We start from the raw sequence: 12,825 nt of genomic DNA on the forward strand, positions 1-12,825 counted from the left end.
TTGACATAAAGGGTATGAGTAATAACCTATAGCATCTGATATATGAATAGTTTATGTGAATAAGTTTTCTGGAAGATGTTCAAATGTACAGGAAATAGAAGCGCCCTCTTTTGACTAAAACCATGTTCATGAGTTACTACTGGTGTTAATTAATTTATACATTATTGAACTAGTGAGGATGATAAGATGACAGCTTTTCACACGTGGGATTATTTTGTAGTAGAAAGTACTTGGAAAAATAATTATAATATTTTTCAAGTTTTTTTTTGGGGGGTGGGGGGAGAGACAAGGGTGGCAAATTTGTGGGGGGGGGGGTGTTGGTTTAATGAGCTATTCAATGGTGACCTAATTACCCTTCTTTTTTGGAATACATTTCATGTTTGAAGTATTGAACATCTTAATTTCTTGTATTTATCGTGGAAACTGTGAAGAACTCCAAAATCAATTATTTTCAAGTAAGTTTCCAGATCTTCTTACACTGTACAGATCTGTAATAAGTACTTTCATTAATTGCTTGTTAGAGCTTAATTTCTTCTGTTAATGTTAATTAATCTCCTGAAAAATCTAAGTCTGCTTTTTCACTAAAAGTAGAACGCCATTTTAGAAAGAAACCTAGATACTCATAAATAAGGTCAATAAATGGAACGTTAGGCATTAATTAATTAATTAATACTAACAAGCTTTCTATTTTCTGATGTATATATCCTTTTTTTTGTTGTTCCCGTCTTATTTAGGGCATGGAATATACTGGTAATTTTAACGACGAAGATGACTTCTTCCTCGACGTAATGCAGAATTTTTCTCAAGATATATATTCATACTCCAATATTATTGAAGAGAAAGATCAATTAAAAGATCTTTCTTCGTCTCCCCTAAAATCTTCTTCTGGCTTTCTCATTTCGTTTTCATCATCTCAAGAAGAAGAAAATATTGCAATTGTAAAATCTCATTTGGAAGAAATTAATGCATGTCAAGCATTTGAGGGCAATAATAATAATAATATTATGTACAAGAGGACTCCTTTACAAGCTCAAGAACATGTTACTGCTGAGAGGAAACGCAGAGAAAAAATGGGCGAGCTTTTCATTTCTTTGTCAAAGGTTGTTCCTGGTCTAAAGAAGGTATAACATCCCAACTCAAACTTCTTTCTTTTTCTTTTTATTTTTAGTCTTATTTCCTATATATACTTTCATCTTTTTCAGTCTAGTCTCCTAGTGATATTATCCGCTCTCGGTCTAGACCCTCACGGGTTTAAAACGCGTCATTAAGATCTAAGGTCTATTTACTTATATACCCAACTGCTCTCCCATATTTTGTCGATGTGGAATTTGCCTATGATGTCACACAAAACAGGCTTAGATAGAGCAACATGTGAAAATTACTGTAGTCGATCACAACTTATTTGGTACTGTGCTTACAATTACTTGTTTCCAGAAAGAAAAAAAAAATTGAAGAGCGGAAGAAAACTAATCAATTTTTTTACTTAATTGTGCTTTAATTTCCCTAGATTATTTACAAGATTTGCATTCGTTCCAGGTAAAGTTTAAGTTTCCAAGAATGCGACGACAACGACCCAGTATAATCCCACAAGTGGGGTCTGGGGAGGGTAATAAGTTTCCAAGAATGCGAAAACAATTATTAGCCTTTAGTAAAATAAAAAGAAGCTTGTTTTTGTTTAGTCAATAAAAGTATAGGTTCTTGAAATTATTATTTCAGGTAGTGTCAGCTATAATATTGAAGTGAGGAAGATTATATTTTTTGTTCTTCAGATGTTGTGATGCTGTTCATATTCGATTATATAACTATATAAATTGTTACTTTTACAAGCTAGGCTTCATGAGTATAAATCCTGTTGGATTTTTGGATTAAAGTAGTGTGAATGGAAACGAAGGAAAAATAAAATTTTGAATTTTTTCCGAATGAACATTGTTTTATATTGGAGAAAGAAAATATATTTGTTAGATTTATATACAATTGCATTTCTTTTAACTCTTAAAGAATTTAGTAGAAGGCAAGTCTCGTTGTCTCGTCGTTTTGCTTGTCATTGGATATGATCTAATTTTCTCTCTGTTTTTTTTTTTTTTAGCCGTTTTCATAATAGCCATTTTCTCGAAAAATCACGTGAAAGGCTGCAACTTTTGAGTTGCACATCTTCATTCAACCCAAATTTTTAGCTATAAATATATGGTCATGCCCTCGGATTTTCCTTACTAAAGTTCAAAAACTTCTTTCTTTGTGCATTATTTTCTTACAAAAAATAAAATGAGTACGATGCTATCGCCGTTTGTGTTTGTTGTTAACTATTATTTGAAGTACCGCTATATATGTGTAGCTAATTCATTCGTTCTATCATGTGTGAAAATAATACTAAGTCTTTGCTACTATGAGGGAATTAAGTTTCTTAAGGGTACACTGTAAAATCAGCGGGCTTGAATTTTCATTCTTTGTATGCACTTCTATTTTTATTTCTATTTTTACTTTGAAGAATTTATTTTTGAATATAGAAAGATAACAAATCCTTCGATACACAAAGCTAATTTCTTTCTTGGAGAGTATCATAACATTAGATAATATGATTTTTTTTTTTTTTTATTTTGGTTCTTTATAGTTAGACAAGTCTTCTATCCTTGGAGATACTATTGAGTACACGAAAGAGCTTCAACAACAGGTAAAAATTCTTGAAGAGACAAAGAAAAACATACCATCTGCCTGCGAAAATATTAATGATTCCTCTTCCTACAACAAGAATGTTAACTGCATCGACGACCAAGTACTAGGATCAAAGATTAAGACAAGGATTTTGGACAAAAATGTACTTATCAACATTCACTGCAACAAACAAGATGGGGTGGTGGGAAGAATATTGTTCGAAATGGAGCAATTGCATCTTTCAGTTAATGACATAAGGATCATGCCATTTGGTTGTACTAATCTCGAAATATCAATTCTTGCTGAGGTAATTAACTTTAATCACTCTCTTAATCCTCAATTAGGAATAATTAACAGACTGCAAAAATACATTATTATGTACTCCCCCCTCCTATTTTATGTGATCTCTTTCATTTGGCATGGATTTTAATTAAAACAAACTTTTGAAATTTGTGATCTACAACAAGTTATTTGTAACATCCCAGACTTTAGACAGAGTCTCACATCGGCAAAACACAAGAGGGATACTGGGTATATAAGATAACAAGCCTTAGACCCTAGTGATGCGTTTTAAACCCGTGAGGGCCTAGGCCCAAAGCGGACAATATCACTAGCGGGCTGGGCTGTTACAGATGGTATCAGAGTCACTCTTGTGTCAGCCTTGCTGATGGTGGGTCAGAGTTCAACTGAGTTTAAGCAAATCCCTGTTAGGTAGGGAGGATAGTGAATACTCAGTCTTACCCCTTCCTTATGCAGGTAGTCCTTACCCCTTCCTTATGCAAGTAGTTTCCGATAGACTCTCCGTTCAAAGTAAGCATGCAAAATCATAATAGTATTGAGAAAATGCAGTAGTTTAAAGTAATTAATGTTTCTAAATATGGATATGTATCGTTCTTTCTTTGACAAAGTAAAATAAAAGGCGTGTCATATAAATTGAGACAGAAAGAGAAACTATAAACAAGAGTTTTTGAGATCTCAACATTATCAACTTGATACCTTATTAGACATCACACACAAACTCTAGAGATATGAAAGTAAAATCCATGAATAAATTTTAGGAGTAGCCATCTAGTAGCAATTTTGATTTATTGCACAAACATCATAAAGTTAATTTTTGTCATATAAAATTAATTTAACTATATTTATATAACACATAAAAAATATTGGAATATAATGCTAAACCTGGTCAACAAAAATTAGTCGATTACAACTTCAACAACTCACCTTATATAATATTCAAGTGGAACTACTTAAAAAAAAAAACTAAAAACACTATCTTCCCACTCAAAAAAGTAAAAGACTCATGGGGCAACATTGTAAAAACATCATATATTAGTAAGTTGGGTCGAAAATGCACTTTATTTTTTGGTTTTTTAAGTGGTATTATGTTGATATCATATAAGCTAGGCTGCTGAAATAGCTATATTTAATTAATTTTTTATACATATGGCATCGTACTTTACTGTATTATGAATAAATTACCCCAAAACCATATAAATACTGCAACAAAGTATGCTGTTATAGCAAAATATTTATGTACATATTTTTGTTTTCACTCCTTGCAGATGGAGAATGGATGTTGTATAACTGTGCAGGATATCGTAAATGCCCTTCAAATCAACATTCTGGACCAAGTTCAATCTGCAGTTGCATGAATAATCTCCTCCTGATGATATTCTCTAAGTTTTATTTTTCCTTCTTGTCCTCGACATCGTAAATAATTTTTTTTTTTAAAAAAACATTTTTAATTACCTATATGTGTATAATTTGAAAGCTCTTTTGGAGATTGTGTAATAATTACTCTTCCACATTTCTCTCGCCGGCAAAAATTGTTGGAGACTTTTCTTTGGATCCCTTAGTTTGGGATTCCTAATTTTCAATTTGTTTTTTTGTTTTTATTCCCTTTGGGACTTAAAGCCCGTTTGAATTAGATGATTATAAATAGTTGATAGGTTTGAAGTGCTGAAGTACTTTTAAGTGCTGAAACTGATTTTTCAAATAAGCATTTACGTGTTTGGATAGACGTGCTAAAACTGATAATAAGCAGTTGATGTGTTTGGTAGAAATTTTGCTGATAAGTTGTTCTTTTATTAAAATGACTAAGATATTCTTAAAAACTTTACAAAAGATTATAAATAAAAGGTTTCTTTGTAAAGAAAAAGATGAAAAACGAATATGAAATGAAAAGAAAGTTAGAAAATTTATTTTGGGAAAAATATTTTGTGAATTAAAAAATATAATTAAGGATAAACTAGTAAAAGTTTTGATCAAACTAAAAGTTCTTATAAGCTAAAAAGCCATAAGTTGGGGGTGACCAACTTATGACTGATTTTAGCTTATAAGCACTTTGGGTATTTACCAAATGCGTAAATAAACTAAAAAGTGCTTATAAGCTAGTTTAACCAGCTTATAAGCTTAGCCAAACACCCACTTAGTTTGTTTGGATCTTAAACCTATTTTATGTCCCTGATTGTTTGAATTGCTAAAGGAAACTATATATCCATTTTCAGGATTAGTGTGAGAACATCAGTCTAATTAGATATAAAATGTTAAATAACTTATCTACACTCCCAAAAATTTTATACTATCATGTAACTTTTATTTGTTAGATATTGTAGGTAACCTGTCTTTTTTACAAGATAAAAAATTTCATTTCTTATGAAAGATTATTAATTGTAAATATCTTTTGAGTAATCTGATTGTTGGGCTAAAAAGGCCCAGTGATATTCTTAACATGGTGTGATATTGTCTGTTTTGGGACAAGTTCGCACGATTTTTTTCAAAATGCCTCACACCATTAAGAGATCTCTACACCTTATATGTAGGCTCCCAATCCTTTCAGCTATCAACGTGAGACTTTGTTCGCACACCCAAGAATCTCCCCCTCAAATTATGTTTCACGTGGTCCACTACCACAATCCATGGGTCTTTCCATTACTACAATCCATGGGTCTTTCCCCTGAATCAAGTTCCCCATGGCCCATTACCGCGATTCACGGGTCAAGTTTCGAGTTTTATTGCAACTAGCTTCTTCTAATGCACGCATCTCCAAGCTTGTAGAGTAAGCAAAAGCGCTGCACCATCATTCTACCATCGCATATTCGTCACGCTGAACCTAAACTCTAATACCAGTTGTTGGTCTAAAACGGCTTAATGATACTATTAATATATATAGTGTGATATCGATCGCTTTGGGCCAAACCCACACAGTTTTTCCCCAAAAGGCCGCACATATTAAGAGATCCATACACCTTATATGTAGGCTTCCAATCTTTTTAGCTACTAATGGGGGACTTTGTTCGCATACCCAATAATTTTTCCTCGAACTAAATTCCATGTGGCTCACTATCACGATTCATGGGTTATTTTTCAAGATGCACTATGTGGCACGCACATTGTTAGAGTATTATAGCAATCAAAGTTCACAGCTAGCTTCTTCTTGTGTGCGCGTCACCCCGCACCATCACTTTGCTATCTCCATACTCGTCCCGCCAAAATCGAGCTCTGATACCAGTTGTTGGGCTAAAACGGTCCAATAATACTCTTAATATGGTGTGATTTTTTCCGCTTTGGGCCAAGCCCCCACGGTTTTTCCCAAAAGGTCTCACACCAATAAGAGATCCCTACACATTATATATAAAGATTCCAATCTTTTCAACTATCAATATGGGACTTTGTTCGCACGCCTAACACTATTAATATAAAAATTATTTTATATTGTTGGTCGGTATGTATAAATAAAACTCAATTAACGAAAACATGAATGGAACCAAGATCTTTATTTGGAGATGGTAAAACTTCTCCCTTCTTCCCACCAAATTAGCTAACGGACCACAAAAAAAACCTAGCATGTAGAGTTAGCGTGGCCAGTGGAATTGTTTTTTAATTAATGTGTCATTAGACAATAAAAAATATAATGGACCTGCTTTTATTTAACAGTAACATATAAAACAAAAGGACAGATTCCATGTCTTAGAGTTCAGGGGCGGAATCACGGGGTATTAATCCATCCCCTTCGTCGCAAAATTATAATGTTTATACACAATTAAAATTATATTTTTATGTATATATAGTATATATTGAATCCTCTTAGCTTCTTCATATGTTTATATTACATTGAATCCTCTTAGTAAAAATTCTGGCTCCGCTAATATTAGGGTCGGTGAAAACTTCTCTTAGTAATTCGTGAAAATGATTAGTTAATTAATTAAACTTTAATTAACCTCTATACTTGTTTTGTTTATAATCTCCCATGCTTCTAGGGTTCATTTACAGCACGTGGGTGAAATTAAACGTGGTCAAACAAGACACGAAGGTGGTAAACAAAACATGGTCAATTATTCTTGTGCTTGGTGGGATTCATGAAATATATATATATATATATATATAGAATAAAGTTACTATATATAATTGTCATTGTGGTTAAGCCAAGTGACAAGCTAATAAATGCCAATAGTATATGATAACTTTATTCTATATTTTACTATGTTAGTCAAATGGAAATATATATAAAACTGATTTGAATTAAAGTATAGTTTTGACTTTATAGATATATATACACACACACATATACATATACATATAAAAAACTGAATATGAATTAAAGTACAATTTTGGCTTTATAGAAATAAAAAAGAAATTTATCTTTTGTTATCATGTTATCATACTTAATTAGGTTAATGATCATATATAATCATGTTAGGAATTTTTTTAAATACTACTTCGCCTTTGGCAAAAAAGAAAAGAAAACAACTACTGCGTACAACTATAAAATTCTTTCACATTTAAAATCATATAATTATAGTACTTTAAAACACTATAGCTAGATGGAATAATGCGAATTTCTTTTAAAATAATGTAATATATAGGCGCACACGTCTATATTTATCCAGATAACAAAAAAGAGTTTAAAAATCGAATAAAAATTTACTTACATATATAATGAAGTAAACCTAGCTGAAGAAAGAAACATCACAAAAATTCGTCTATATTCAAAAATAGTTATTTCTTTCTTTGTTTTTGAAGAATCGATTTGTATAAATAGACATCAAACAAATAACAAAACTTTGGCTATACGATTGCTATCATTAATTTCAATTTAGCACCTTCTAGAAATTGAAGATTATAAGCAAGCCAACACTGCAAGGGTAAAATATTTTTTCATTGAAGAATATTAGTTTTGAATCAGTATATTATGTGAAAGGTTTTTTATTTCTCAAATTCAACAAGAGGGATATTGGTTTCTAATTGAATAGTTTCTATAGCGATTTTCAAGTGTGACAAAAAGTATATTTAAAAAATTGGTATGACATGATTTTTTTTAAAAAAAATATAAACAAATTATTTCGAAATGAGAATTATTTTTTAAATACAATGTAATTTTAAAAATAAAAAGATAAAATATTTTTGAATTTTAGTAGAGAGTTTTTAAAATTATTATAATAAAATTCATATCACAAGAAACTGAAATCATATGGAATGTTTATATAAATATCCGTCCAGATTAATTGTTTACTTTTTATAGCTAATATACATAGATAATATGCCGACACACATGATTATACACATAGTATATATGAATTGTATATAAATTACACATCATTCAATATTTTAATTTAAGTAGTTGGTGAGTACCTATTTAGGTTGATTAGATAAAGCCAAAAGAAAAATATGAAAGAATATTAACCAAGAACTAAAAATATAAATAAAGTTCTTATGTAGACTATTTCAATTAAAACTCATCCTTTTATAACGATTAAATTAATTTTTTGTAACAAAATAAAGAAAGAAATAAAAAAATAAGATAAAATAAAATAAATATAGAAAAATATATATGAAAAATCTAAAAATCAGAAATAAGAGATGACAACGCATTTCTTCTTCTATTTCATCTTTGTTGAGTATAAAAAATTTGGAAGCTGATCTCATCGACTTCAATATTTTTTTCAACTAAAATATATAGATTATAATAATTTACATTGTGTGTCATTTTTAAAAAATCACTATTACTAACAAACTGCTATGATAATCGAATTTGAATTTAAATACAATTTGAGTAGTTTTCATTGAAGTTAAGCCAAGTATAGTATCGAGAAAAAATTACTTGGCAATTTTAAGACAATATATGCAATGTTATATAATAACAATCAACTAATTCAACATTTAATGAACAAAAAAAACTGTATATATAGGGTATTAAAAATTTAAAATCTGTGGCTAGAGATATCGACAAACTCAAAATGGAGTCATATTCAAATAAAGTTTCACCGGCTAAAGAATCATTTAAATTTTTAGATAGCCGATTATAGTAAATTTTAAATTAAGGATAATATCTTCACTTGCATCATTATAAATATAATCATTATATATATATATATATATATATATATATATATATATATATATATATATATATATATATATTAAGTTTTAGAAATTAAAATTTTAAAATTAAAATATTTTTTTAAAAGATAACAGCATACCAAATAAGAGTTCAAGTCATAGTAAAAGAATCACGTCGTAACCAAAGAATCGTTCATATTGTGTCAACCTTTATGCTTTGCCATAAATACGAGTTATTATTTCTCTTTATGGCTATTTTTAGGTTCTAATGATACCAATGAGAATGGTGCAAATAAAATTATCACTACGGGATTTGAGAAAATGTTAGTTTTGAATTTATAGATAAACTTTTAAATTTTGAATTAAAATTTAAAAAAAATTATCTTTTGCTATCATGTTATCATACTTAATTCGGTTAATAATCATATGCAATCATCTTAGGAACTTTTGTATCTTTTCTAATTATTTAAATACTACTTCGCCTCAGGAAAAAGAAAAAAAAAAGAAAAAAAACTACTGCATATAACTATAAAATTCTTTCACATTTAAAACCCTAAAATATAGTTATTTAAAACACTATACCTAAATTTGAATAAAGCGATTTTTTTAAAAAATAAATGTAATATATATGACACATCTATGTTTATCCAGATAACAAAAAAGAGTTTAAAAACGAATAAAAGTTTATTTACATATATAATGAAGTACACATACATGCTAGAGAAAGAAACATCACAAAAATCTGACAATATTCAAAAAAAAGTTATTTTTTCCTTTTTGAAGAATGTTTGTTTGAAGAGTCAATTTGTATAAATGGACATCAAATATATAACAAAACCTTGGTTGTACAGTTGCTATTATTAATTTCAATTTAGCACCTTCTAGGAATTGAAGGGCATAAACTGAAACCTCTTTATTTAGCTGGAGTCAATCCAACATTGCAAGGGTATAATATTTTTTTATTGTAGAATATTAGTTTTTAATTACTAGATTATGTTAAAGGTTTTTTTTTCTCGAATTCAACAAGAGGGATATTGGTTTTTAATTGATAGTTTCTATAGCGAATTTCAAGTGTAAAAAAAAGTATATTTTAAAATCTGTATATATGGGGTATCCAAAATTCAAAATCTGTAGCTAGAGATATCGATAAACTCAAAATGGAGTCATACTGAAATAAAGTTTTACTGGCTAAGGATAATATCTTCACTTGCATCATTATAAAGATAATCATTATTGAAATTTATATAAAGTTTTCGACATTGAAATTTTAAAATAGAAATATTTTTTGAAAGATAATAACATACCAAATAATAGTTCAAGTCGTAGTAAAAGACTCACGTCGTAACCAAAGAATCGTTCATATTGTGTCAACCTTTGTGCTTTGCCATAAATACGAGTTATTATTTCGCTTTGTGGCTATTTTTAGGTTCCAATGACACCAATGAGAATGGTGCAAGAATAAAAGTATCACTACGAGATTTGAGAAAATATTAGTCGTTTTTCGTGTAATGTTTCTTAATTAATATCTAAAGATTATCTATAATTATCTGGACGGTTTAAATTTTAAAGTTATTTATATATAATTCAAATAACTCAGATATCTAACATGGTTAATATCAAAAATAAAGATGGAGTCATACTGTAAAAAAAATTCACTGGCTAAAGAATTTTTTAAATTTTTTAGATAGTTGACTAAAATGATTTTTGAATTAAGGATAATATTTCACTTACATTATTATAAAAATAATTATTATTGTAAATAAAATTTTAGAAACTGAAATTTTAAAATAGAAATATTTTTTGAAAGATATCAACACACCAAATAAGAGTTCAAGTAGTAGTAAAAGAGTCAAGTCGTATCCAAAGAGACCTTCATAGTCTCAACCTTTAATTGTTTTGCCATAAATATGAGTTATTATTTTGCTTCCTGACTATTTTTTAGGATCCAATGACACGGACGAGAATTCTACCAAAAAAAAGAAAATTATAATTATAACTAGGAGATTTGAGAAATGATTAATTTTTTTCATGTAGTGTTTCTTAACTAATATTCAATGATTATCTATATTTATCGAGAAGGTTTAAAATTTAAGATTATTTACATATAAATCAAATAACTCAAATATTTGACATGATTAGTGTCCGCGCATTCGCGAGGGTGCTAATACTAGTAGAATAAAAGAGACACTGCATTAGTTATTCAAATATTTAATCCGGAGTTTCCGACCAATTTTATTAAGTTAATATATTAATATTTACAAACTTTAGATGAAAAAATGGAAATGGAGAATAAAGAGAGAGGAAAACAAGGAGAAAAAGAAACGATGCGCTTATGCAACTGAATTACATGGGGTGAAATGGAGGACGAGTGTTTACCCGTAAAATGGTACAGTTGAATTTGTAATGTGGTTTATAGACATGTGAATTAATTTAATCCAAAAATAAAATAACTAAGAACATAAATAAATTGACTAAAATAACTTGAAGAAAATACAAGTCTGACTGTGGGCTGAATTTCTCCGTAAGCAATAATAAAAGCCAAATGAAGAACAGAAAAAGAGAATATTCTTAATTGAATAAGAGCAAGTTTGCCTTTTTGTTTACAGAAGATTTTCGTGTCTTATAATGAATACAAATTCTCCTATTTATAGTTCAATTCGGAGAAACAAAATTCCCAAATCAAACTCTTCTTTAATATGAATAAAACTCCCCGATAACTACATAACAGTTGAGTATTAATGCAAAAACTTTTGTAACGATTGCTTTGAATGGTGTCTTTTCCAATCGAATTCTTCTTTACGGACCTTCTCAATTTGCAATCCCACCTTTTGTTATCCCATTTTTCATTTTTGTCACTTTGTGCTTTTCTTTTCGGACAGTTATTTGCAAGCTTCCAAAACACTATAGGCTTATAAGAATTTGTGTTCTCTTGTTAACTAATTTCAAGAGATATTCAGGTCAAGGTACAAAAAAGGATGATAACAGATAATGTGCCATTTAAAAACACAGACCAAGTGATAAACTAAATAGGTCCATGTTGGTCTGCAACATTTAATAATTTGAAAGAGTTGTATCCGCATATAAAGGAGTGACGAAGATATAAATAAAATTGTCTAAGAATTAACTTTTTTATAAGGGGAATCATAGAAGTTTGTTTAAAATCTATTACTTCATCTTTTTCCAACTTAGAGGTTAGAGTTAGGCTGGATAACAAATAAATTTGTATAAGTCGCATTAGGTGAATGAGATATATAAATCGCATACTAATAATGCGATTTATAAGTTCATAAATCTCGTATTCAGAATGCAATTTATAAGTCATATGTCGAGAATGCGATTTGTCAAATTGTAGATGAGAACAGTGTTCATCCATGGGAGCAATTAGAGAGAAGCTGGAGAAGAGAAGAGAGAAAGGGATTTTTAGAAATGAAGTTGTTCCATTGCTTCAGCTACAGTAGGCATATGTATAGATAGGTTAACTAACTCAACTAATGACAGCTCATTAACAGCTAATAACCACCTAACTAACTAACTAATTATCTGTCTATTAAATAAGCCACGTATACAAATCTGCACTGATAATACTCCCTCTCAAGCTGGAGGGTGCAATATGTTGAGCACACCCAGCTTGCCTAACAAATGCAAATGATGTTGCTGCCCTAAGCCCTTAGTCAACAGATCATCTAGTTGATCCCTGGTAGGCACATAGAATGTCTGTACCATTCCCCCTTTAATCTTGTCTCGAATATCGATCTCAATATGTTTTGTTCTCTCGTGAAAGATAGGATTAGCAGCTATTTGCATAGCAGCTTTGCCATCACTCATCACAGCTAC

At 29.7% G+C, this 12,825-nt stretch overlaps 1 protein-coding gene across 1 annotated transcript; it reads left to right on the top strand.

The window, feature by feature from the left end:
* Window positions 1–737: 737 nt before the first annotated feature.
* Window positions 738–4,304, top strand: LOC104219655 (transcription factor bHLH18-like). The gene is made up of 3 exons (XM_009770360.2): window positions 738–1,121; window positions 2,609–2,956; window positions 4,215–4,304. Exons 1-3 carry the CDS (start codon window positions 738–740, stop codon window positions 4,302–4,304), a joined length of 822 nt encoding a protein of 273 aa, XP_009768662.1.
* Window positions 4,305–12,825: the final 8,521 nt, after the last annotated feature.

The sequence above is a fragment of the Nicotiana sylvestris genome, chromosome 6 (genome assembly GCF_000393655.2).
Source record: "Nicotiana sylvestris chromosome 6, ASM39365v2, whole genome shotgun sequence".
In the NCBI taxonomy this organism is placed as follows: Eukaryota; Viridiplantae; Streptophyta; class Magnoliopsida; order Solanales; family Solanaceae; genus Nicotiana; species Nicotiana sylvestris.

What these genes read in the sequence shown, in the direction of transcription:
- LOC104219655 (XM_009770360.2), top strand. Translation starts at nt 738, where the DNA reads ATGGAATATACTGGTAATTTTAACGACGAAGATGACTTCTTCCTCGAC. An exon ending in TTGTTCCTGGTCTAAAGAAG is followed by an intron (nt 1,122 to 2,608) that starts GTATAACATCCC and finishes GGTTCTTTATAG; the next exon opens with TTAGACAAGTCTTCTATCCT. An exon ending in AAATATCAATTCTTGCTGAG is followed by an intron (nt 2,957 to 4,214) that starts GTAATTAACTTT and finishes CACTCCTTGCAG; the next exon opens with ATGGAGAATGGATGTTGTAT.